This window comes from Mustela erminea, chromosome 3 (genome assembly GCF_009829155.1).
Source record: "Mustela erminea isolate mMusErm1 chromosome 3, mMusErm1.Pri, whole genome shotgun sequence".
Taxonomy (NCBI): Eukaryota; Metazoa; Chordata; class Mammalia; order Carnivora; family Mustelidae; genus Mustela; species Mustela erminea.
Genome location: NC_045616.1, coordinates 155,503,943 through 155,531,928, shown reverse-complemented (window position 1 = coordinate 155,531,928; position 27,986 = coordinate 155,503,943). Strand labels below are relative to the sequence as shown.

The 27,986-nt window shown below is 46.4% G+C and overlaps 1 protein-coding gene across 4 annotated transcripts in view; it reads right to left on the bottom strand.

The window, feature by feature from the left end:
• CTNND2 (catenin delta 2) overlaps nucleotides 1-27,986 on the bottom strand; it is a 901,368-nt gene that overhangs the window by 360,421 nt on the left and 512,961 nt on the right. For all 4 annotated transcript variants that reach the window (XM_032337744.1, XM_032337745.1, XM_032337748.1 and 1 more), the window contains one exon: nucleotides 16,413-16,986. In XM_032337744.1, the coding sequence (XP_032193635.1) occupies nucleotides 16,413-16,986 (574 nt within the window). The remainder of the gene's footprint in view (nucleotides 1-16,412; nucleotides 16,987-27,986) is intronic.

Below are 27,986 nucleotides of genomic sequence, written 5' to 3'. Positions count from 1 at the left end.
AATCTCCCCACACCTCTTACCAAATACTGTAATCTATTGTGACCCCAGTATTTTCCATGGAGAATAACTTAAAAGTGAAAATCACTTGGCCAGGAAGCAGCAATACAGGTGCCCATGGGAGTTGGTCCCCTATAATAGCAGGTGTCCGTCATTCTTGGATTTCCTCTCCAACCAAGAGCATCTCTTCCCAAGCTGTGAGAAAAACAGGCTTCTTTTGTCTAATTCCTTTCGTGACAGGCTGTTGTGTGGAAAGTAGCAAGACAGTAGTCACGGGGTATAATGAGTGATGTCTGATATCTCTGCATACTTAGGGTGGCCTGTTTCTCTGTTTATTTGCAGTCGTGGCTTCTGTGCCAGCAGTGGAGAGAATGGAGTACTATGCAAAACCCACACCCAGCTCCAAGTTAAAGAAGAGCCTGCGGAAACACACTTGTCTAAGATGGGGACCAGTACCAGTGACACACAGCAGCTAAATATGGTGGATTGGCACCTGTCCTCGTTTCTGGCTTTTATTTCAGGGTAAAAAGTAGCTCCAAATGAAATAGCCATATATTTCAGGGCTTCTCCGAACGCCATCGTCATGGGTCTCCTGATTAAAATTTTGGTTCTGACTCAGTGGCAGTTGGGGAGGCCCTGAGGTTCTGCATTTCTAACAAGTTCTCTGGCAATGCTGGTGGTGCTAGTCTGCAGACCATCTTTTGAGGAGACAGGGCAACCTAGTTTAGCTGTGGACACATTATCTTGATGGCTAGAGGAGTTCAACTTCGGCATCCTTCTGCAGCCATATGGTTTCTGATTTTTCCCTGCCTTAGGAAGCAAGCACGAGTGTCTCAACAACGGTGCAGGTGCAAGGTGTAGCCAGATGATGGACCCTGGAACCTGGCTTCAGCGTGTGGCTGTGCTGGCTGCTACACGTGGGTGTCGTACTGGCTGCCTTGGTTTGCCTTGGCTGGGGTCAGCCTTCCCCATGTGGGATGCTGCAGAGTGACTGATCTTAGCTCTAGGTGCCCAAGGCCCAGACACTAAGGGACGTGTAAAAGGCTTTGTGAGAAGGCTAGCTTTTAAGGAAAAAGACAAAAAAAATCTTTCCTGCAGAGGGCAGACTTTTTGGATCTGGGTGGGCTGGAGTGTGTTTGCTGCTTTGCTATGCTTCCCGGTGGATTCTGGGGAAGCGGATGTCTAGGTTCCCTGCCTGCCACAGTGCATGCCTATGTACGGGTTCGTTTCGGTGCTTCTCAACCCTGGGGGGACACACGGGGCGTCCACCTGGAAGGCTTTTTAACAGTATTGCTGCCGGGGATCCACGCCAGACTACTGAAGTAGGACCTGAGGGGATAAGCCCAGGGACTGGAAGGGCTCAAACCCTTCCTAGGTGTCTCTAGGAAGGGCTCTAGCTCTCGATGGTCAGGGTCAGAGCTGGTAGATTTGGGGCCAGATTTGGGGTCTTGAAGAATGCATGTCAAGATCTGGTCTTCAGCAGAGTCCGTAAGGCTGGAGATTTAAAACATTCATAGAAGTATCCATTCTTGAATGTGGCAGGAGGGAGTAACCCCTCTGGGAGGGAGGTGGAGTTTCTGAACTTTGCAGGAAGGCCACCCCCCTGCCAAGTTCACAGACTACAGACATGCACACCCCGCAGGGCATTTCCTGCCTCTCCCATTCCTCTCACTTCTGTGGGTCCTCAGAAAATGTCTTTCGGTTGAACGCTCTGTGATGCCTGGGCAGGGACACTGGGGCTAGTGGTTGCCGGATTTCCTACCTCCGGTGAGCGAGGGGCCCTTGCAGTGACAATCACAAATCCTGTGAACACTGAGAAATCTTTCTGACAGTAACCTCACTGTAACCACAACGATCCCAGTAAGAGACGTTCCCGAAGAAGCTGATAGAATGACACCCAGAAACACTCCACCTGGACACCTCAAGTCCTCAGCAGACACATAGCAGATAAGAAATTAGCAGGGGTGAATTGTGAATTGTTAACACCTTTGTATAGAAGGGCAAGGTAATTTGCCTTCAGACTTGTAATTAAAGTCTTCTGACATTAACTTGTAAACAAGTTTAATCTGTGAATGCTAATTTTACCCCGAAGGGGGTCTCCTGTTTAAAATTTGCATCTAACTCCATCTCCACCCTGAGAGTGAAAGCCCTGTTCTGGGTGGAACTGACAGCAGCCTGGCCACACTGCTACCTATTGTCCTAATTAACTAGTGATGCGGAGCGGTCTATGATTTGGTGCTTTATTAATTAGTCACTTGCCAGAGTTTTTAATGGCCAGTCTCATATTCACATAGATGCTCTTCTCTATCAACAAGGCAGATAAAATTCAATGAGTGTCATTTTATATCTCGACAGCTGCTTCTCAATACCCCATCAGTGCAATACACGAACAGTACATCTGTGGTCTGGCTTCAGGACCTAATTACTATGGGTAACGATGGATATTTCCATGGAAAGGAGCCAAAACAAGGTGCTCCTGACCCATCTTTTTTTGTCGAGATGCAAAGCAGGACAGACATACCAACTTTGGCTTCTAAAGACCACAAGTCTTCAGAACTGAAGCAGAGTTTTCATTGTTTGTTGTATGTGCCCATTGAAGGGCACAGGAGGAACTCTCAATGCACAGACAAGGAGAAAGGCTTTATCAGACAAAAGTGGGCTTAAGTAGTTGTCTTCATTAAGTGGTTTAAATATTTTGTAATGTACATGAACTAAGGTGTTTAGCATCTCAGCATCTCAAACTCAGGTCTTTTTTTTTTTTTTTTTTTTTTTTTTTTTTTTTTTTTTAAATCAGATTGAATTAGCTATAGCACAGAGAGGCTGTACAAATTCCTTTCCAGAGATTATTTAGCTTTTATAATACAAAGTTAAAATGTATTCTCCCTGTATCATTCTCCTACTCCTTTATGTATCTGACTAACCCACAAAGAGGCTCTGCTGATAATTCCAGAAGAAGATACCATTGACTTTCAACATAATTTATGGGTGGGTGGGGTGCAAGTAGACTGCTTCACAGATTACTCATGCTCTATATTTACATTTCTAAAATCCCTTGAATCAACACTTTATTTAATTTTCATCATTTTACTTGACATAATATTTGGCATGTAAGAAGAGAGTCTGAGAAGAGATGTTCTGTTGTGTAATAAATAGTTTTTAGGAGGATTAAAAATTTTCCTTGATTCTTTTCTGGTTAAAGGCTTAATAATTGTGTGTTTTAGAATCTAATCAGTAACTACATTCTATATGCATAATTATCACTGGAATACCATTCCATTTATTAAAAAATTAATTCCCCCATACAAGGCAACTCTGATGAGACCTCTGTGTAGTTATAATTCTCCCAACCTATTTCTCACCCATTCTCTCTTTATCCAAAGAAGTTACGACTGCACCACCAATTCGTATGGTTCGGTAGTGATGTAGGTAATGCTTTCCCAGCAAAGAAATCGATCTGTGTTGACTCATGCAGTGCAAAACAAATACTACGTATTTGCTAGAAGGCTGTCAAGGTGACGGGGGCTGTGTGTGGTCATGTCAACAATGACCAACTAATTGGCTCAGTCATGGAGGGACCGTAGTATGATATGCTTCTAACCAGCTGAGCGTATGAGCGTAAGACCCCAGTACCTGTGTGTGTGTGTGTGTGTGTGTGTGTGTGTGTGTATTTTCTTCATTCTAAAGAGAAAAGTATACAGACTTCCCTTTTCTGCATCAGCTATTAAAGGGAAGCTTATCTTGTAAAGGAGGTTTTGACTTTATCGCATTGTCAGTCCATTCTAGGGGAGCTAAAAGGCTGAAGTCAGAAACACCAGGAAATGCAGACAACATCTGAGATTCATTGTGGGCAAGGGACCTCTGTAATGGCATAACACCTGTGTGCCCAGACACCATCTAGGAAGCCCAACAGGACAAAAATCAACGCTATCAGATTTATTTGAAGATACTTACAGAGCAAGCAGAAATCTGAGGGACCACTAAAGTCTACTCAACCAAAATAATTAATAGTTTTCTTTGGGTTCCCTTTGCTGCCAAGTTTCTCTAACTGCAGGATCCTAGCCGGGTCCTCAGTATACAGACCCCACAGAATAGGCGTAATCGGTTTTTATGATCTCTTCTCGTGAGCCATGTACAGAGCTGTTTGCTCTATAAGTCGGCCTGTGACATTCCACGGAATGCTGTCCTTGCCTCTGTGAAGGCAGCAACCACAGCCTAAAAGATCCAGGAGGCCACTTTCTAAAGAGTTGGGAAGCTCAGAGATGAGGAAACACTTTATCTTAAAGATGTTTGAGAGGCATTGAACTGAGTCTCCCTGGCAGCTGTTGGTACGTTTTTAACGGCTCACTCATTCTGAGAACTTGGAACTGCTGTGCTCCTCTCTATGCTAAGAACGACTTCCGGTTAGCAGTGGGATGTAACCCTTGCACCGGACAGTGGTCAGTCAGAAATATCTGTGGAAGGGTTCCTGGGGGGGGCTCAGTCAGTAGAGCACATGATCCTTGATCTTGAGGTTGTAAGTTCGAGCCCCACGTTGGGTGGAAAGGTCACTTAAAACTAAAATCTTGAGAAATGTATTTGTTGAATACCTACTAGAAGAGGCTTGCTGAGGAGTTCTGAAATATGCAGGGGTCTCATTAGCTTCCCTCGGAGAGCCCATATGCCCACGATTCAAACGCTCTGCCTGGACTGCAAGATAATTCAGGGGATTTTCTGCTTCGTATCAAAATCAGTTCTTTGGCAACACCCAGCACCACAATATATACATACAGACCCGTTTGGGATCAGGCTTTAGAGATTCCAGATATTTCCTGTTAGTTATTCCACAAGAAATGCACAATGTTACATGTATCTATAAATACATAAGAGTATTTATAGTATGTAAATATATAAGTATATAAATAGTAATTTTTTTCCTACTTTTAATATGTAAAATATGATTAGCAAAAATGGTAGATATTAGAACATATATACATGAAGTAAATACGGGGCAAATTCTTAACAACTACAAAATGCACCTTAGTTAAATACAGTGGCAGGAGGGATTTTGATGTAGCCTTGGCTGCAAACTGACTGCGTTTTGAGAGATGTTTAAGTTATTAATTATTTAAGGCTATTTGTATACCTACTAAAATAGCTGGTCTCCACATAATCCCGGTTGCTTAGATAAAAAGAAAATAAATATTGAAAAGCATCGTGTTTATTAAGGTAGACCTCTCCGTTAACATGCACCATCCAACTGGTGCTCCCATGTGAGGTGAGTGGCGAGCACGGATGTCCGTTTGCTCAAGTTAACCGACACTTGGAACCTAAAAGGAGTAATCAATGAAAACTGACCCAGGAATATTTTACCTCCATTGTCCTGCTGACTTGAAGTTCAGCAGCACGGAGCCTGGAGAGCAGGAGAAACCCCTCACCCCCGGTGGGACATCCGCCAGGCTCTCCCCACGGCTGAGTCCTGGGGACTCCGCTGGGAAAGCACGGTGGGCGTGGCCAAGAGCGACCGGTACACCTGTTTCTGGCTTCCAGACCTAATTACTCCGTGTGCGTCTCCACACATAGTCTCCTCACGTTCTGTCGTTCCCCTCCCTGATGGCACAGTATATCTCAAAGCAGCTGCCCGGGAGACAGCCGTTTCTGCTTGCCACCTCTCGGATCTGCAGCGCTGAGGAAGCGAGACGGATTCTCAGGGATCAGGACCAGCAACGCTTCTGGTGGCACACAGCCTGGCCCGGCTCGCAAAGACGGAGAAGGGAAGTGCCCGTGCGCTGGTCCATTTCAGAGGTGGGGGGAGCAGAACTGGTCCCATTTTAATCCGCTTCTCTTCAAACGTCTCCCACACCCTCACCCTTCCTCCAATCAGTGTCTCAAATGTCCACGTGCAGGCTTCTGGGATCCTTGACCTCAAGCGAAAAGAAGCTTACAGGGCCTTCCAGATAATTTATACTTTCAAAAAATGTCTCATGACCCCTTATTTAAAAAAAATAAATAATAAATAAATAAATAAGTGAGGGCACCTGGGCAGCTCAGTCAGTTAAGCAGCCACCTTTGGCTCAGGTCATGATCTCAGGGTCCTGGGGTCAAGTCCAGCATCACGTTCCCTGCTCAGTGGAGAGTCTACTCCTCCCTCTGCCCTTCCTCCTGCTCATGCTTTTTCTCTCTCAAATAGATAGATAGATAGATAAATAAAATTTTCAGAAAAATGATAAAAAATTTTTTTTTTTAAGTGGGATAAAGAAATCCTTCTCAGGAAAGCTGTCATTAGCTCCCCAATACCTCCCCAGTGGGGTTAGACCTTCTCCGAGGGAATGCAGGAGAACAGACCCTGGACAGTGTGCAGCCGGCATGCCGTCAGTGCCCAAGCCTGACCTTAAAGCCACCAGGACTCATGCACCACTGGGCAGTTCACTCATAACTGAGACCCGACCCTCCCAAGCTATAGGTCTCTTGTGTTTGCATCTGTCACAGTGGTGTTCTGTTCAGCCCAACCTCAGATGCTGCCTCCACCAAGAATTGTTTCCTTTCCTGATCTCCCCATCAGGATGTGCCTTTCGGGATGCTCCAGGCCTTGGGCCTCTCCCCTAGCTCGTATCACAAGGACATAGCATAAGCTACTCTGGAACTAATGGCACTCCCACCCTCCTTCCAGTCCTAAAAGACCCCTGAAATGATCACTTCCATCTTATTTACATCTGACATTCCAGTAGAGCTTGGCTGGTGCCATGGTTGTCCACAGTAACAATAGTTAAAATCCACTGAGTCCTTTAATGTGGGCGTGTTAATGAACAAGTGGTAGGAAGCGCTCCATCTTATATGATCCTTGTGATGTCTTGTGTAATTGTCACAGGACTGTTATCCGCACTGAAGGATACACAATCTCAGAGAGGGCCCATTTTGTTCCCCAAACAGGCCAAGCATGGTTTCACCTCAGGACCTTTGCAGTAGCTGTTCCCTCTGCCTGGGCCATTCCTCCCCAGATACGCACAGAGGTGCCTATCTCATTGTTTCAAGGGTTTGCTCAATACACCCTATCATGGAGAGCTTCCCACCTGCCCAACCCTCCGACATCCCTACTCTTTTTCCCCATGACTCTTCATACTATAGGATATCCGACCCACAGTAGACCATATCTCCAAGAGGACAGGGCCTTTGGCCTCTGTTGTTTACAGATGTGTGTCCACCACCTAGAACACTCAGCACAAAACAGGCGCTCAGGAAAGACTTGTTGAACTGAACCCAACTCTCTAAGGTAACTGATGGAACCAACTAGTAACCAGGCAGACACACACACGTCTACCTGGCCTCAACCATGCTCTTAACCATCGCCTCCTGGATTTGTAGAACCCAAAGCAATGCATGAACAATTCTTCCTCCCTCATCTGCAATTATACTCATTATTCTTCCTCATTCTTTTACTCGTTCAGCCCTCAGATACTAAAATTACCCAGACTCTTTGGGACTTAGGCCAACATTCACAACCGTCAACATGTACGTGGCAGGTCCCACCTTTCCTTGTTGCGAGCTTACTGCCCAGCTATGTACCCCCCTTGCCCCCCCGCCGAGACTTCTCCGCACCACCCTGCTGGTCAGCATGCGCAGTTTCCTGGGCACCGTGCTCTCGCGTTTTATGCCCTTATTTCACCTGGGACACAGCCACCGAATGCTGCAGCTTTCTAGGAAAGGGGCATAGGAAATCCATTTTATCGGTACCAGCAAGACTGAAAATCTTTGATTCTGCCTTTAGGTGGATAATTTAGATGGGTAAATCTAGGTATAGATTTCAGGTTAAAAATAACTTTCGCTCAGAACTTTGAGGGCATCACCTGCTTGGTCTTTACCCCTCCCCCTCCACAGTGTTGCTAATGCAAATCTGGAGGGGGCATCTGTTCTATTTGCTTCCAGTGGCCTTAGGGTGCTTATGCTGGGGCTTTGAAATTTCATGGCATAGAATGGGAAAATGTCCTATTCTGAGCAGGAGAGCATTTCCTATGAAGGTACAGGTCCCTCGGCCCTGAGGAACGGTGGCCATGTTACTTCTTGGGTAGCCTGCTTCCCTCCATTCTCTTTCTGGGGCTCCAGTGTTAGATTCTTGACTGTGTCTCGTGCACATTATCATTGCATTACTCTCAGAGCTTCTGTCTCCTTCCCTATATGGCTACCTTCTGAGGACTCCATTTCCTTGACTATTTCCCCACTCGTTCTATCAAAGGTTTTATTTGGGAAGCGATATTTTTGCAGCCTATAAAGATTTTCTTGTTCTTTGATCCTCTCATGCATCAGCCAGTTCTTATTTAACAAACACAAAATCTTCTTAAATCCTTCTCAGTACCGATTCTAAAGTTTTTCCTTGTTTCCTTTAATCTCTTTTATTCTGTAAATTATGTGTTTCTTCTGAGAGGTGGTTCATTTTCCTATTTCTTTTTTTTCATGTCACTAATTCTTCCCAACTCCTCAGCAATCCCTACTAATTTATCATATTTGAGAAAGAAAAACCAGGCCATTGTTTCTCCTACTACAACATAAGTGCAAGTATTCCCCACTAAACAACCCTGAGTTAGAATTCATGACAGGGAGGGTTGGAATCCTTCCTTGAGCATGAGAGGGTGAAGGGCAGCGCAGGCTTCTTCCAGCACACCGCCTACGTGCCTGTGTAATACAAACTTCATCCAGGCCACCCGCAGCCAAGCCAGAGCCTAACTTTCCCAGTTTGTCCAGTTTCTTCAGGAGACCACGCCTGCGCTTCCTCTTGGCCGCAGGGTCGCCATCTTGGTAGCAGAGAGGATATGGGAGTGGGAGGAAGAAGCTGACTTCAAGTTGGGTCAAGCACCGACTTTCAGTGAATCTTTCCATCTTTAGCCCCATGTCTCTCCCCAGATCCCAGCTCAACTCTGACAACGGAGCCTGTCTAAGAACTCACAGAAGACCGGCATGATGACAGAGCTGATTCTTGGGAGAAAATTCTATGTTTTAATTGCTCATCACGCCTGTCTATTTTGCTTTCTAGAAAATTTATGGCCTGCTGGCCCCTGTGTTTTTGTCTCTCTTAGGGCTTACCCATTGCAATTTTGTACTTTTCTTTTTTCTGAGGGTCTGGACAGAGGGGAGCCCAATGCATGGACAGAGTGTGCCATCCTGAACCACCGTCCAAGACTCAGTCTCATTTTTTAATTTATACTTTCCTAGTTAAATTAAAGCATGATCAAAGTCATATAAGTGTCGCTGATACTGGAAAGGCTTTGTTAGAATTCTACATAAAGTTGTCACTTTCCTACAAAGGTACAAAAAAGACCTGTTGGCCCCACTTTAACTAACAAGGCTGCCATGGGGTAGGAAGGGAAGGGAAGTATTAGTTTCTGTGCATCAAAAGAAAAGCCATCAGGTAGGCCTTCTGGGCCACCCAGCATCCCAAACACTTAGTTCCAGGTCCAGCCACTAACTTGTTATAATGGGATGCTAATGACCGTATCCCTTGCTGCCAGTTTGGTGTGGACGTAGAGAGGTCGGAAATCAGATGCCAAAACAAGAGTGACTTTATGAAGACTGTCTGATTACCATTTCTGTCCATCCTGGGCTCTAGGAAGATGGAGGCAGGGATCCACAAGTACAGAGGACATTTGCTGAAGACATTTTTGTCTCCGTGCTCTCCGAGGGAAAGCGTGGAAACAGTGGGCTTCCACGAGACCACTGGGGTGTGAGTTCCCTGCTTGTAAAAGCAGGTTCCAGAACTCTAAAGGCCAAACAGCTGACTGAACAATCACTTTGTTGGCAGAGGCAGGGGAAGATGGTTGGGAGGCAGGAGAGAGACTCTATTATGTACTCGTCTAGAACACAGCCGGGACTGGGGCTGAGCTTGGAGATCCAGAACTTCTGAGGAAGAAGCTGGGCCTGAGGGGCATGGCCAGCAGGGAATGCCCTAGAACTTCTGAGACTGGGTAGGAGATCCCAGGGAGGTCTATTTCCAATCCCACCCCCCCAGGAAGTACTGGTTGAAAATTAGCCTTTGCCGCTCCTGAAAGAAGATTAAAGTGTTGACTTATATCACAGGCTGATCGCATTCAAGTTAGTAAACCTAAACTAAAAATTTTTGTTTTACTTACAGGTAAGCAGAAAGTTCACGAAAACTGATGGAGTGACTATCAGGGAAAGATCACCTCCGGGAAATGCGACTGAAAGGAGCAGCGACCGCCAGACACTGTGCTGCATTCGGCCCACGCCCCCAGGGTTGTGTGTTAAACAAACTTGCTTAGTATTTGGGTAGAATTCCAGTTTCCTCTGAAACCTGACAGCAGAACCTGCAAAGCTTTTACATGGAATTGGGTGGGGCTTCTCCCTTTCTTACAACAGGTGCACCCGGCATCATTAACAAGTCGAAGAATGGAGTGGAAATCACCAAATATGTGGCATTTGGGATCTCTATCTAGTATGTGATACTCTAAATACTCAGTTTAAGTCCACTTGGCAGAGGTCAGAGATGGACGTGCCTTGATCAAACTCTTGTCCCTATGAAGCCAATTTTGACTGTAATCATTGGTTAAGAATTTGCCTTTAATTCATCTCATTTTTTGCCTGAAAATAAGCATCTGAGGTTTGACTTAACTTTAATATGTATTTACAACTAAGATTTCTCCTTCTAATAGGATTAATTTTACTCCAAAGCAGAAAATGAAAGGCTCACGCTGTTTCCTTTACAAAAGAGAACAAAAAAATACATACTGGTAAAGTCATATTGAACGGGATATTGACACATTGTTGAGATATTTTTTGCTTTCTTTAAAGTCGCTAGTTACTTAAATAAGTTAAAAACTGGCACTGTATTTCAATATTCTTGGTGTTTCTCTTTGATAACAAAAAAATATACTACCTCTACTCCTGTATCATGCATGCTTAAGAGTTTAGAGAAGCTGGACTCAAAGTGATCTAGGTTCAAATCACATCCCCCTCACTTCGAAGCCAAGTAAGTCCAGGCAAGGAATTTCTCACTGAAAAGCCTCAGTTTCCAAATCTGTAGGATGCGGCAAAAATCACACCTTCCTCCTTAAGCTGTTGGAAACCACATGAGATACAGTTTGCAAAGTGTCCGACACAATGCCTGGCATGTAGCAAAGGCCTTATACGGCAGTATAGGGTTTTTAAAAACATACTTTTATTCATCATGCCCAAAGGGAATAAATTTAACTCTTAAACTCTCAAAAAGAAAAAAAAAATTAAGCCACCTATCTGTCAAGGGAGAAATGTAAGAACTAGTTATGCCGTTTATTTCTCTGTCAAGGGAGCAATGTAAGAACTAGTTATGCGTTTACTTCTCTGTCGAGGGAGCAATGTAAGAACTAGTTATGCATTTATTTAGCTTTCTTCCTCTACCAGTTGTAAGTCGCGATTGCTGAACAGCCACGTTCCAAAACAGGTGTGTGGAGGGAGTGGGGGGTGGGGCAGGAGGAATTTCTACAACTAGCCCCAGGAGCAGGGATGGGCTACTCCAATGCCTTCCCAAGTGTTTCCCTGCCTGCTTTTTGTAAATCTACCCTCCACTCAGTCCCCAGAATGGAATTTTTAACGTGCAAACAGGATCATGTCAGCTGTCTGAGGGAGGGACCCAATCACACGCCTTTTACTACTCTACTCATCTCTTCTACTCTCTACTCTTTCCCCCTCCCCTGCACCCTTTCCCCCATGACCTCTGCCATCCATTTCTGGCACAGGAAACCCTGATCTGCTGGAACTCTCTACCCACCCCCCTCTCACCCCCCCCCCACCTTCTCTACTCTTGGACTTGACTCCAGCTACCATTCCGCACTAGTTCCGTCTACACCACTCAGCCCTGGAGCTACCACGTCAAGGAGGCGTCCACAGCCCACATCTGACACCACTGTAAGATGTCCCTGCAGGAGGTTCCCCCAGAACCCACATCTACCGCATCTCAGCATGGGGGTAAGACTGTCCATTCATGTATCTGTTCTGAAACCAGGTCTGTTGAGGGCAAAGATGATCTGTCACCCATCTCTGTCTGTCCAACACAGACACGGATATGTTCTCAGACTCAACGATCTCTGTGTCTGAAGCAAAAATGAAGGACTTCTTTGGTACACACCCAAGTTAGTATGGCGGTATTATTAAATGAAACGAATTGACTTTTACTGAGGCCGGTAGTATGCTAGTACCTTCTACATGTTACATTATTTGTGTCTAAATTAGACAAATAGATACTACTCTGACCCCCCCAGATGGCAGAAAAACTTCAAGAGGGTGTGTTATGCACACCCTGGACAAGGCAGAGAGGGGTTTCCACTCGGGCACCATTGTATGATGAAAAGACATACCAAGGAGGAAGAGAAGGAGGTAGAAAGAAAATATTTTAAGACGTCTTCACATCCTGATGACCTAACAGCTGAGAAAGCACACTTTTCTAGGATTAATCTGAGTTTGGTGTTTTCCAAGAGCTGGAACTCCCAGATTTCTGCCCACACTTTATAAAGTTCGGCCACTGGGAAGATCTAGTGGAAAATGGCAGGGAATGTTCTTTACCAAGTGCCCCTACGACTGATGGTTTGAAATCCTCAGACAGAACCTTGAATCTCTGGAGAGGATTGCGCTAAGCAATAAAAACTGCTGGAAAGAGTATGCACATTTTTTTAGTCTCCAGTTTTCCTCTTCCCCCCGTTTTGTGGACCAGCCCCCACCCCATCCCCCATCCGGGAGGACTGCCCCACCCCCCATCCCCACCCCCCATCCGCCATCCGGGAGGACTCCCCCACCATCCTTCACTGAAACTCTTCCACAAAGTCACTGAACGGTCTTCCTTTGCCTTGACTTCTTAATCGCACTCGACATAGTATCCTGATCTTCTGCCCCGAGACGCTCTTCTCTTGGCTTCTCAGAAACGACACTGACCTACACTTCAGCTTATGTCTTACTTTTGCTGCCTCCTTCTCAACTCCCAGACCTTTGCATCTGTGGGGCCAGTCAGTTCGGTCCGTGGACCTCTTCTCTCTACGCTTTCTCCCTGGGCGATCTCCTGCAGCTCCATGGTCTTCAATACCATCCACCTGCTTACGGCTGGCTCCCTTGTGTCAGTCTCTAGCCTGGGCTTCATCCCTGAACTCTGACCTACGAATCCAGTTGTCTAAGTTCACGTATATTTTGAGTCTGTTGGACAGACAGCCCGTGTTCAAAACCAAGATCTTCATACTTACCAGCACCGCCTCTCGTCCAACTACATCCTCTAGCAGGCCCCACCTCAGCCCACAGGGACTCTGCTCTGGGTGTTGCGTCTGTGAGACAGTCTAGCCTGTGAGACCATCTGGTCAGCTCTACTGTATAGATGAGGCCGAATACTTCTTTTTATAACCTCCCTTGGTACCATCCTGACCCAAGTCATAATTCTCTCCTGCTTACATTTCCTGCCATAACCCCCTACTGGTAATCTGGCTTCTGCTCTCCATCCCTTACAATGGATTCTCCACAGCAGCCTGAGAGACGCTGTTAGAAACGAAGTCAGCTTGTGTCACTCCGCTGCTCAGGTCCTCAATGGCTCCCGCGGACTCGGCACAGCCGGCCACCTCAAGTGCTCAACAAGACTTCGAGGCTCTCCCTCTCACTCCCACCCGGCGGCTCGGCTGGCTGACCTCATGTCACTTCTTTGCCCTCCTTCTGTCTGATCCACCCCCACTGGACTCTTTGCTCTTCTGCAAACATATCAACATAGCCTGCCTTTACCAGCCTTCGAACTTGCTAGTCCTTCTGTTCAGCATGCGGTTCCCCAGGTATTAATATGGTCAGCTCCCTCACTTCCTTCATGACGGACTCAAAAGTCACCTTCTCATTACAGCGTTCCCTGGCCGCTCTACCAAAACTACTTATCTTGCTGATTTTCTGTCTTCTCTATTTGAAATGAGGCCAAGCAGTTGGGTTGGTATCGGTCACTGCCGTATCCCCAGGGTCTGCATCAGTGCCGGAACGCAAGAGGTGCTGAATTGTTATTAAATGAATGAACTCATTCAATAGTGAAAGTCACTTTCTAGCCCATATTTGTACTTTGTAGTTATCAGTGACCAATCTCCAAAATCACAACCCCGAACACCCAAAAGCTATTTTTCAGCCTTGACTTCAATCGTGCTTTCGATTAGCAAACTAGGTGGCCCCAACCTTTCCGATGCCTGGAATGGTATCAGGCACACAAATTAGGGGTGGGGTCCCCAAGCTACACTCTTCCGGATTTCTTGCAAATGTTAGAGTCTGTCCCCAGACCTTTCCTGGGGCAATAGGATCTTCTGCCACTCAAGAATGTATGCGGAGTTACAGAGTAATTTTAAACTCAAAAACCATCAGCAGCAATTTGCATGAGAAAAACCTTTAAATGCATATTTAAAAGAATGCATTTGGAACAAATAACTCAAACATTAAAGCGTTCATTGTAGCTCTAAAATTAAGAATCCTCCATGGCACGTTGATTTTTTTTTTCCCCTACCAGGTCGCATGATGAAATATGGTCAGAAAATCTGAGGAACACCTGAAAGTGCAGAGACAAGAGAAGGCACAAAGAATTGTGGGGAGCTCGGGGAAGTGCTCCTCTCTCTGGCCAGCACCTTCCTATCCCCAAACACACACACCCCGACATCAAACTCTCAAACACTCATTCAAGATTTTACAGAGGGTAAGTGATTTTCACCACATATTTACTTTTAAAACCTCTTCCTAAATTCAGTGCTGTAAAGAGCAGTGAGGCTTTCCTTCTGGCCCATTCACACTCCCCAAACCCTCCAACAGACCCATACTCCGTATTTGCACAAAGACAATTGAGGGGAGCAAGCACGTGGTCAGGACATATAATCAGCTGGGGAAAGAGCTGGAAGCTAAACTCTTGGTTTCTTTCTCCAGGTTTGCGCAGGAAATGAAATGGCTGTTGGCAAGCCACAGGGCCCTCTGGGACTCAGGATCTGCCCCCTGTGGCCACTGAGAAGGGCAAGGAGGGCGGTTTCAGTCCCCTACAAGCTCTGAGGTTGGCTCCCCACTCCTTGCCTGATCTAGTAACTTATTTTACAAGTGTATGAAACAGTGCTTCCAAACTTACATACACAAAGTTTCCCTGCGTGGCTCCTAGCCACCTGTGCCATCCAGACTGCTAATCCCCAGTCCTTAACTTTGGTTCAGCCCCTGGGTCGGCATTAATGATCAGCTACCTCCAAAACTCTGTCTGAGAGAGAATATTTCCATTTCAGTAAAACACAGCTAGCTTAATTTGGCGGCAGTGGAATTCCAGCCTGCATCCTGTTACAACACGCTGGTCCACACTGGCAATTACTCTGCTGAATTACAGCAGCCTTTGGACACCTGCCTCTTGTATGCAACAAGTTCCTTTTTTTTTTTTTTTAATCCTATTTATCTTCAGTCATCTATTTATGTCAAGAAAGGAAACATATGAGCACAGCATCTGTTACTAGAGTGACACAATTACCAAATACTTTCATAAGAGGAAAAAAAAATCAACAATAAATCTGGGTTCGTTGTCAGGTGCTTTAGGAGACAAAACATTAGTCTTTCAATCACAGTGGCTTGCTTGAGCGGAGCAGATGGTGATACCAGCAGAGAATCCCCAGCACAGCCTGGTATTTGATGGTCATAAGGACCACAGAAATGTCACCTCTTCCCAACTGGCAGAGAAAAGCAGGTTTCTTATCACAAACGCAGCCCAGCCCAACCCCTTCTTCCCTTAGTAAGCAGGAAACAAGTTCAAGGACTTCCTCATGGTTACTTTCCCCCCTTGTTGGAAACTATGTAAATGCAACGGGTATGGGGGAGTCCTTTGCTTCTCCCAGTAACTAAATTTAGACAAAATATTTTTAAAATTTTTGAAGAAATTAGAGCCATAACAAAGTAGTACCAATTCAAGGCAATGAATCGTTGGTTACTTTTTCACTACTCTGCAAATCTATGTAAACTGAATGGCTGCTTTGGGAAAACTCGCCCATTTTTCTACAAGGGCATGTGGGTAACTACAGGTGATCACAGAGATTCTGCAGTTTTTATTTGCTTTGCTCTTCTTCTGGATATCATCAACAGGTCTGCGTGGGTCTTTGTTAAACTTAATTTTATGGATGTCTTAGACTTCGGATTGGGGCACGAGAGAGAGACTGAGAGGCGGAGAGCCGTTAGTTTGAGACTGCGTTACTTCCCAAAGAAGTAACTGGCATGTTTTAGTCTAGACACTAACGTAGCCTGGGGACGCCCTGGCTCTCCCCACGTCCCGCGGATGCGGCACCCCGGCCCGCAGACACGCCCAGCTCGAGAGCGGCTCAGGGCCCGCGGCCCGCGGCGTCCCGCACGCTCCCCTGCGGAGCGCCCGGGTTGCGTCCCACCCCCCCCCACCGCCTCCCCCCGTCCCCGCGGGCGAAGCCGCGCAAAGTGCCCGGCGAGCGGGTTACCTGCCAGGCTGCCCGGCCTCTGGAGGGTGGCCGTGGCATACAGCTCCTGCGAGTGCTTGCTGTACTGCTCGGACGCGTGGACCAGGCGCTTGGTGGGCGACAGGGTGGCGTACGTGCCGATGGTGGAGCTCAGCTGGTGGATGGGCGAGGAGGAGATGGTGGACTGCACGGTGGGGGGCGAGGTCACGCGGATCGGGGACAGGCCGGCCGAGGACACCACGATGTTGATGGGCGAGCTGGTGCTGTAGGACTTGGCCAGGCGGCTGGGCGACTGCTTGGGCGAGGAGCCGCGCGGCGCGGCGTAGGCGGCGCCCTCGGGGGCCGAGCCGCCGCGCTGCAGCTTGGTGGGCGAGCCGCCCTGCGGCGCGGCCAGCGGGGAGCCCCCGCGCGGCGGCGCGGGCAGCGTGGAGCTGGAGTAGTAGAGCGCGGCGGCGGCGGCGGCGGCGGCGGCGGGCGGCGCGTCGGGCAGGTGGAAGGCGCTGCCCAGGCTGGGCGCGAACGGCTCCCGCGGCGGCGGCGGCGGCGGCGGCGCGGGCTCGGGCCCCGCCAGGTGCGCCGCGCGGCTCGTGGTGCCCTGTGCGCGGGAGAGGAGAGGACACGCGCGCTCAGCCAGCGGGAAGCAAAGCCCCCCGCCTCCTCCCCTCTCCGCCCCCCGCAACCTTTTCCCGCGCCGCCCCCCTCCCCCAGGCCGGGGTTGGGGGGCACCTCGGGCGCTCGGCGGCACCGCGCGCGGGAGCGGGACGCGACCTTCTCGCGCCCGGGCTCTTCCGCCAGGAGGGACCCCTGGCCGGCCCGGGCCGGCGACAGCGGCGCGGGAATCACGTCTGGGAGCGGGACAGTGTTCTAAGGCGTTTCTGGACTAGCAGAGGCATCGCAATAGGCACCTCAAGGTTTTAAAAGGCCACCCCTAGGGCTATGGGGATCTGCTTGAAGGCAGTCAGGATCCATCCGCTCGTTCTGATGAGACTTCGAGGCGCCAAATCCCCCGCCCCACCCCCACGGTCATGTCACTGGATACAGTGTCGACCTCCAAAATGGGCTAAGTTGCATACTTATCTGGAGAACATCAAGAATAACCTACTTCCCAGAGTTTATTCTGTTGCTATTGTCGTGGTGATTCTTCTTTTTGGACCAGAAAGGTTAAAAGGAGGGGAAAATACCAAGTGAAAATAAATACCCTTGGTCTTAAATTATTAAAAAAAAAAAAAAAAAAGGCATTTCTAGAGGAATCAGAGCAATTGCAAATAAAAGACTAAAAAAGCTTCCCTTTTCTAGATTTTAACGGTGGGCAACAAATCTTTCGGCATCTCTCTCTCTCTCTCTCTAGCTGGCTTTTAAGAGCCCCCTGCAGCTGTGTCTTCAAACTGAAAGCCAGTTGCCTCTCATTTATTTACAAGAACACAAAAGACAAGAAGGGCTGGGGTGGACTGGAGAGGCGGCTGGAGGGGAAAGCACTTTCCTTGAATCTTGTCCAGAGACAAATTTGCATCCGAATGAAAACACTGCTTTGTCAGCCACTCCTGGGCAGGAGGTCTGGGGTCTTCCAGGCTTTCCCGGAGGAGCAGAAAGGTTTTTGAGAGCAGGCTGGTGTGAAAAGCGGGTAGGATTGGGCGCTGAGAGAGAGAAACTGGGAAGGAAGGTTTTGAAATTAGGGGTGGGAACGGAGTGGGAAGGAGGCAGTGGGTCAGGTGGCGGGAAGGGGGCGAGAGACGCAACAGATGCCGTCCATTAAAAGTTTCAGCGCTGCCTCTCCACCCGTTTTGGAATGACCATTGGCAAACGAACAGCCTGGGCACCGCCATCAGCACACACAGCGCATTCCAAATGTTATCTGGATGTCTGGTTCATGGGAAGATCCAAGGGAGTTAGTCGAGTAAAATAAAAATCCTTTATTAAGGGCAGTGGGATAAGAGGAGGTAGAGTGTCGAAAGGCTGTGCGTGTGCATGTTGTATGCATTGTATGGGACATGTGTATTCTACCTATTTGTGTATATTTTATATAAGTGCACTGACAAAGATTCTCTCTAGTCATGCTCCTTTGAACTCTCTACTCCATTAGCCCCTGGTTTGGGGAGTTTCTGTGCTCATCTCTGAGTTACCTGGTTTTAGCAAGAATCTCGCTGAGTCGGTTTACCCAGAGACCCCTGTGTTCTGCTGGGGGATCACCCTGCAGGTCCCACCTGGTTCCTCATGCTCCCTCCACCCGCCCCAACTATCAGGTGCCTTCTCAGCAAGAATCCTGTGACACAGATTTAATCAGAGCCCCCTGCCCAGATGTTTCCCCTTAGCAATTTTCTCCCCATTGACTCTACCCTGCCCCTTGGCCACAAATCCCACTTTTCCTTGTTGAAGTAAGGATAGAGCCTAGTTCATTACTGAGGTCTCTTTTCTTCTACTAGGGAATTTTTTTTTTTCCCCTGAATAAAATCTGTGTTCACCACTTTACTGTCCAGCTCTAGTTTCCCTTTAACACCACTGAAGCAATTAGTTTGAATTTAACATTAGGAGTGAAAGGAAAATGGAAATACCAAAGCTTCATTCACTAAGGTGTCTCCAGACACTACAGTAAGGCCTGACTCATGGTAGAGGTACCACGGATATTTGCAGAATAAAGGAACAGTTAATAAGGCCAGTCCCAAGTCTTTGGCAATGGGGCTGGGTTTATGTGAGGATTATATGGGTGGAGAAGCTTGATAGAACCTGTGAGCTCCTCCTGAGCCCTGAGATATCTTCCGGCATCCACCAGAGTCGTCAGAAGGGAGCTGCTTACTTCCAATGCTGCTTCCATCCCTGTAGAAGTTCTGAGCAAGAAATGCACAGGCCAGGCTTCTCGAACCTGACTGTGTATTATCATGAGTGGGGAGCTTTTTTAAAAAAATCTCAGTATCCAAGCTATACCTTAGCCATTCACACAATCTCTGGAGGTGGGACTCAGGAGCAGGCTTTTAGGAAGCTCTCCAGGTGATTCCCATGTGCAACCACATAGGCAAACAAGTTCTCCCTAGAGCACTGGTTTTCCGAGTGTGGTCCCACCACAGTCAGCACCAGGCCACCCTAACTGAATCGGAGGCTCTGGGACAGGGGCCCAGGGGCTGTTTTAACAATTCTGAAGGTGGTTGCTAGTTTAAAGCCCCGGTCTAGAAGATCTAGATCTGATGCAGGGGTCTGGAGAGAGCCCGAGAGCCTGCGTTTCTAACAACCTCCCCAGGGAGGCGGATGGGGGTGACGGAGAACCACCACCATAGCAACAGACAGGGATCTTCTTCCTTCACTTTTCTCCTGAAGCTCTCCTGGGGCCTGAGCTACATTCCGCTGTGCAAAACCCAGCTGACAAGTAGCAGAAAAGCCTACGATAGGAAGTTTCTCTAAACCTTTCCCGCAGGAGCAGAAGGAGGAGAGAGAACCCCAGAGGCTCTAAGGAGAGTCCCCTGCTTATAACGGGACAAATATTTTGTGTTAATGGCTTGGAAATGGACCATTCATGATAACCCTATGTGACATTAATGATGCCATTACCAAGTTGCATGATTTCTAATACAACAAATACTAAAGTATACTTATTAGTATGTGTATCAGTATACAAATACTAAACTATACTAAAGTATATATATATAATATAAATTAAAGCAATGCCATGTAGAACTCTAGGATTTAAACATTAGAATGATGGGGGTCCTAGGAAAACCGCTGAACAACCTGGGCACACATTTAATTTCCCTTTCAGTCTGTTAGAACACCTAGTCTCAGGAGCGCTAAATGCTAAATATTATTGTCTCCAAAGAGTCCTTAATAGCCTCCAATGCTGTGGAAGTTTTGAGAACTGCCATATCGGCTCCCGGTATTTTGACAGGCTCTAGCAGCCAGTTCAGAAATCTTTTAAATATTGTAGGATCTTGGTGACATTTTGCCATTTTTTACATGAAAAAAAAATTAAGACACAAGAAATAAAAATTTTTACAAGCTCTTTAAGATTGTTCGAAGTGTTTTATATCTGCACTGCCCAGTATGGTAGCCAGTAGACACAGGACCCTACTGGGTTCTTAAAAATGGCATTGGATTTTAACACATATTTTAATTAATTTGAACTTCAATAGCGGCTGGGCCACCTTACTGGACTGTCATATAAGCTCCTTTGCTGTTTATAGTAAATAACATAGGGGTGTTAGGCTCCCTTCGGATGGAGTCATAAAGGCCCAGGAACTATTCTTTGGTTACAAAGAGAATTCCGTTATTACAGCTTCAGTTGGACAAAAGGAGTACTCTTTGGGGAGCTTGTTTCCACTCTTGTGTTTGTTTTGTTCCATTATGTAATTTTATTTAGCAACTCTTAACTAGTTAAGGATACAAAATCCATGCCTCAGTCCTAGGCTTATTACTACCTAGGTCATTGGGTTAAAAAGAATATAAACAGATTTTAACATGGATAAAATGTCACCCACTTTACTGTCATAGAAGCTCAATTCTACCTTAAAAGTATGTTAACACTGTAAAACTGTAAGTCTAATTTTAAAGGTAGAGTTCCAAAACTTAAACAAAACAAAACAAAACAAAAACAACAACATCAACCAAAAACTAATTACTATATACCTTCTTCCCTAAGGTTATCTGGAAATGCAATAAGAAGTGAAATAATCTTTTTATGATGGGACCCTTAACATAATATAAAAATTCCTACATATTTGGAGCAGATCGCCCCCTAATACTCTTGTCCTTTGAGAAGGACAAATTCTTTTTTCTTTTTTTAAGATTTTATTTATTTATTTGACAGACAGAGATCACAAGCAGGCAGAGAGGCAGGCAGAGAGAGAAGGAAGCAGGCTCCATGCCGAGCAGAGAGCCCGATGTGGGGTTCGATCCCAGGACCCTGAGATCATGACCTGAGCCGAAGGCAGAGGCTTAAACCACTGAGCCACCCAGATGCCCTAAGAAGGACAATTTCTGTTGGTATTTTCATTCTCAGCTCTGTGAACAGACCCACACAAAGGGCTACTTTGTTTTTCCTAACCCCTCCAAAATGGGACGCTCACCTATGTGAAATTAACAAGGAAGTAGAACATTGTCAAGTAAACACTTTGATTAAATAGTTTCCAATAGGCTGACTTTGGTGTAAGCTAAATGTCTTGCCTTCCTTACTTCTCATTGTAGAAATTTATCAAGAGAAAAAAGAAACATTCTAGTTCCAATGGATACTTTATATATATTATATCTCAAGTTAAAAAAAAAAAAGTAGGGATTTAAAAAAAATGAGCACCTGGGTGGCTCAGTCGTTAAGTGACTGCCTTCAGCTCAGGTTACAATTCCAGGGTCCCGGGATCCAGCCCTACACTGGGCTCCATGCTCAGCGGGAAGCCTGTTTCGCCCTCTCCCATTCCCCGTGCTGTGCTCCCACTCACTGTCTCTCTCTGTCAGATAAATAAAAATCTTCTTTTTTTTTTTTTTAAGATTTATTTATTTATTTATTTGACAGAGAGAGATCACAAGTAGGCAGAGAGGCAGGCAGAGAGAGAGAGAGAGGAGGAAGCAGGCTCCCTGCTGAGCAGAGAGCCCGATGCGGGACTCGATCCCAGGACCCTGAGATCATGACCTGAGCCAAAGGCAGTGGTTTTACCCACTGAGCCACCCAGGCGCCCCCTAAATAAAAATCTTTTAAAAAAAAGGAGATATGAACAATACATATAGCTTATCAAAGCTCTTATAAATTAGATATTTCATTTGCTTAAAATTTTACATATAAGTTTTAGTTGGGGCAGATCCAGAACACATTACAGTTGTGATTTGTCATAATTTGTACAGAATAATTTCAGGCCTACAATTATGACATTGTTCTTTTCTGGAAGTCTGAGCCCCTGAAAATACGGCGGTCTCGGACCAGAACGTGGCTTTGGTCTCAACACCGAGCACAGTTGCTTCCTCAGCCCTTCACATTTTATCTTCTGTCCAGAGATGGGCATGGAGCGACATGGGGGAAAAATGCCCCAAACTCAGAAACTTAATGTTCATTCTTTGGAGACCTGTCAGTGACAGAAACAAACAAAAAGACACAAAAACAACAACTAACAAACAAAACCAACCCACAAAAACAAAAACAAAAACAAACCAAAACAACAACAACAAAAAAAACACCACAACTCAACAAAGGCCTGCTATGCTGCAGCCAGTTAACAAAAGACTTGACAGCTCAGGCTGTCTCGGGAACCTTGACTTTAGATCATGAGTAAGCCGTGTCACCGTGGTAAGCACCACATTTTATAAAGCAAGTCCATGATTTATGGGCAGCCCTCGTGAAGATGCATTTAGACCTGCCAAGTTTCCCGGAATTGTCAGCAAGGTCCCCAACTCTGGGTCAGGAGGAATATTTGCCCAGAATGCCAGGCAGCCAGGCCCACGCTGTCAGGAATGGGCAACGGGACACCCTGTCCTGAGGCTTCCCCGAGGGAGCCTGATGACGTGGGGTCAGCTGTCTGTTCCCCTCCAGCTGTCTCATCGTTTTCATATTCCTGGGATTACCATCAGACGGGTGAGCCTAGTCATTCCTGGCGCAGAGATTGCTGGTTGTGGAGGCTAAGGAGGTCCTGGGCAAAAACAATGCCACGAGAGGCAAAGCCAGAAAGCGCATTTCCAAGGAAGGCAGAGGCAACAGGGCGAGTCCGGCCAGGCGTGGAAGAGCAGTGACTGGGGAGGTGACACTGATTGGGGGAGCAAGGGGCTGGGCAGCTGTCTCCGGGAATGCAGCTAAGAAAATAAAAGCGAAGACGGGAGAATATTTGTCCGATGAGTTAAGAAGCCTGATAGTACTTAACTACTGAAAAACTGGATGTGGTTTTAAGATGACATCTTTGAAGAAATACATTTCTAAACCAGGACAAGCTGGTAACCTGATTTAGAAATACTGGCTACATGCTGTTGGTTAAAACATCTGAGAGCATGTAGAACTTTCCTAGAGTGAGTCTGCACACTCAGGGGGACAGAGTCCTTTATTCTGACAACTTGGAAATGAAGAGAAATCACGCCTCCAAATGCCAAACCGTCTCATTTAGGTATTGTCTGAAATGCTCCTATAACACAACACAATCAAAATGGCTCTACATTCCCAGGTAAGTTTTGTGCCCTTGAACTCACCCTCTGGGATGAAATGTACTTGCTTGAACACTACAATCATTGCCCACCCCCCACTCCCCCGTTTTGGTATCTTCTCTTTTGAAATTAACTTTAAAAGGAATGCCACTCTTTAAAATAAGTCCCAAGGTAGAAAATCCTTGCACCGTGAGAAAGGTTTGATTTTGGAAATAGCCAAATAAAATAAAGAGCCTTGTCCAGCAATTTCCCCAAGGAGCACTGGTTTTGGGAAAAACTAACATGAAACACAAAGAGACAGCTTCCGTTCACAGTTCAGGCTATCCCTGGAGTCATCAGTGCTGGATGAAGACAGAAGGGCAGGGTTTACCTGGCAGTGACCTTGTACTAGTACTGAAAGGTAGTGCCCAGAGCAAAGTAAACTTAATTGAAAAACCAAGGAGTCTGGATGGAATTCCTTCCCCAGAAGAGAACAATTCAATTAAAAGGGCCATAAGCGCTATAATCTTTGAGATAAAAATGGAGACCACTCGCACTGCTTTCTTTTCAGACGAGGCTCCCACGATTAGAGAGAGAGTGGGAGGGAGCAGAGGCACTTGCAAACCTCTCAGCCCTTCACTGCAGTGAGAAGGAGGGAACAGTGCACCTATTTTCTCAGGGTTTCCCAGTCACTAGTACAAACCGGGTGGTTCCGATTTTTACATCCTGGGGGATGGTTTTTCCTACGCTGTGCCCTCCCTTTAATAAAGGTATGATTAGGGTCGTTATCAATAAATATTCAGAAGATGATGTCATATGGCCATTAAAAGGCTCTACCAATGGAGGGGCGCCTGGGTGGTTCGGTAGGTTAAGTGTCTGACTCTTGATTTCGGCTCAGGTCACGATCTCAGGGTCCTGGGATTGAGCCCTGCGGTGGGGTCCGGGGGGTGGTCCCTGCTCAGTGGGGAGTCTCCTTGAGATTCTCTCTCTTCCTCTCCCTCTGCTCCTCCTGCCCCCTGCTCACAAGCTCCCCCAGCAAATAAATAAATCCTTCTAAAAAAAAAAGCCTCTACCAGTGGAAAAAACAAACAGACAAAAACAGAGACATGTCTTATATAAATTTATCTTAAAGAATATATAAGGAGGGGATTTCTGGGTGGCAACTTTTTCTAAAAAACTAAATAAGCCTTGGCAAAAATATACTACAGAAAATTTTTATTTCAGCTAGAGGTTCATTCAGTATTTGCTTTAAGAAGCCAAATATTTGCTTAGAGGAAGAACTGCTCTAGTACAATAAACACATACCCTCCCTGCCATGAGAGATGTTTCAATTACTGAAGCCAGATTATAGATATTTATACTGAAAGCAGAAAATGGAGGGGGAGGATTTTAAAGCAGAGTAATGAGGAAGGATTTCTTTCTTCTTCTTTTTTTTTTTTTAAGATTATTTATTTACTTATTTGACAGAGATCACAAGTAGGCAGAGGCAGGCAGAGAGAGAGGAAAGGAAGCAGGCTCCCGGCTGAGCAGAGAGCCCGATGCGGGACTTGATCCCAGGACCCTGAGATCATGATCTGAGCCGACGGCAGAGGCTTTAACCCACTGAGCTACCCAGGCGCCCCAGAAAGGATTTCTAATAGTGGTCACCTGAAAACTATCTTAAAAACAAAGGAACCGCCCGTTTCCCACAAACATGCTAAGAAAACTATACAAAATGGCATGATTTCTCCTCTGAATGCTTGGTACAGTATATATTCTATACTAAATACGTTCCTGTGATTTTGTGTTTTCCAAGTTCACTGGTGACTTCACTGCTCCTAAATGTTAACAAGCAACAACTTCGCTCATAATTAAGCAAACCAGAGCGCTGTCACCCCACATGTCTGTATGGCCCTTTCCATTCAACGGCCAATACAGAGATGTTTATTGGGGATTTGTTCCTCCTGTGCACCATGTGGATCTCTGTCCACCAAGCCACCATCCACAGAACTCTCCATCACCTTGACCTTCACAATGACCTGACACGAAACTGCACCACTTAAGTGATGATCCAAATTCAACGAACGCCCGGCCATGAGCACCAGGGAGCAGACGATGTATTTATAATGATGATATAGTTTAAATGAGCACTTTTAAGACATAAAAGTCAATGCCACATTCAAAAAGTAGGCCAGATCGAAAAGAAACGGCAAAGTTCCTTCTAAAAAAGTTTACTGCTTTTGTAGGCTCACCACTGTTATCCAGTTTTATTTTGCAAAATTATCATATAATTCTTCATTCTGGTAACAAGCAGGCATCTTCTGGGATTATAAATGTGCACACACTTACTTTCATTCTGCTGAAGGACATGAGAGTGGTTTTAAAATCTGTAGGCTCCCTACAGGCGCTCCCTTTCGTATCTCTCACGTATTTGGTTTCTTTGCGGGAAGAAGTGCCTGGTGAGACTACCGCATGTGTGCACAGGGGGAGAGACCAGCGTTTCTCGAGGGACTCCTCTATGCCTAAAGTCTTGTATTCGGCATTTCATACAACCCTTGGAAATGGTATGTGAGCAGAAGCAGGCAGGGCTGGAGAGGGGCCGGCTTCTCGGTCTGCTCCCCGCCCCCCACCTCTGCGGCGGGAAAATACAGAATAAGGCTGGGGCTGGAGGAGCCTGATGAGCACTTGGGGAACCCCGGGCCAGTTATTTGCCACGTGGAGATCAGCTGGGTCTGCTTTCTGCTCCTGCATCGAGGCCATCTGAGGGGAAGAAACCCCGATGTGACTAAATTTAGGACGTTACCTCTGCTAGAATAGAATGATGCTTTCAACCCCCAAGTCAGGCCATGCTGCGCCTCCTCCAGGAAAAGACAAGACCCTCACAATAACCCACAGGGAGTCCCATCCCTTCGAAAATTCCTGCGCCCAACTTTAGCCACCTTGGCCTCCTTGCAAAATGTTCTATCAGGGGCGCCTGGGGGGCTCAGTGGGGTAAAGCCTCTGCCTTCGGCTCAGGTCATGATCTCAGGGTCCTGGGATCGAGCCCCGCATCAGGCTCTCTGCTCAGCAGAGAGCCTGCTTCCTCCTCTCTCTCTGTGCCTGCCTCTCTGCCTGCTTGTGATCTCTGTCTGTCAAATAAATAAATAGAATCTTTAAAAAAAATGTTCTGTCAACATGCCAGGCCACCTCATCCGGGAGCCGCTGCATTCGCTGTCCCTAGGACAGCCCCACACCCGCTGGTTGTCTCTCTGCCTTCAGCTCTTTCCCAGCTGTTACCTTCTGGACAAGGCCCCCCAGGCCACACCCCGTCCCGCACCTTGGATCCTCCTTACCCTGTTCTGCCTCATCTCCTCCTCAAAGACATCATCGCTTTCTGACGAGCTATGTAATTTACTTATTCCCGGAGTCGGTTTTCTGAGTTTCCATGGCTGCTGCTAGAATTAGGGTTCCTTGAGGGTGGGGACCGCGTCCCTTTTCTTGACTTCTTTATCCTGAACCCACGACAGCTCACGGTGTGCAACAAACACAGGGAGCATCTTGGATACATTAAAGAATAACCCACAGAGGCACAGAAGTACCTGGAAAAGCAGCTCGCCTTTAATTGTGGGACCTCACAAGAGTCACAGAAAGGCCAAGGTTAACTGGGACGGAGAGAAGGAGGGGTGATCTGCGCAGCGTATCTGAGGCTGGGGCACGGAGCTTGCAGGGTTGGGGAATGAGTAACCATAAATTGTCTCATGTTACTTCCCCAAAAGGCTTTGGGGTCTGATGGGAAGAGTCTTACCTTCTGTGTCTTCCTGCCCTATGTACTCAACTTAGAGTCTGAGGAGAATGTCTTTCAATGATTTTAGTTTGGGTAACAACAAAGAATTAATATATTATTGCACCCTCTATGCCTCATAATTTTACCTGCGGACAGATATGATAGGGCAATTGGCCTCCTGTAGACCCTGGTGATAATTATTCCACAAATATTTATTATGTTGAATAAACTAGAGTATTTTTTAGTTGAAATTAGAATCTTTCAACATGCATGATACTCCTTTGAAATTGCATTCTGACATGATTTATGAGCCAGACAGAAAACCATTTGCTTTCCTTTAGAATTACACATATTTTTTAGACTAAAAAAAAAAAAAAAAGAAATATTTTTGTGTTGATTGATTATTGACCTTATTAACTTGGTCTGGCATCGGTTGGCAATCATTTGAATTTCCCTAGCCCTTTTGGCGCTTTCTAACTACAAGATATTCTAAAAATTAATCCAGCCTTGAAGAAATGACCTTTCACACCACTCCGAATATTGAAAAGAACGTGTCACGGGGCTCAGCAAAACCACTGGAATAGAGGGGTTCCACGATGATCTGAACAAAGGAGATGTTACCAGGATGGGAAGCGGCCTCCCTACTTTCAAGGTACAATGCTAGATGCAGAAGAAACATACTGGTTTACTTGCTCAGCCCTTCTCTGACGTTATTGGGAAGTCACAGTGCCTATGGGGTGTTCCATAAAACGTGCCTTTCATCCAGCAGCACGTGAAAG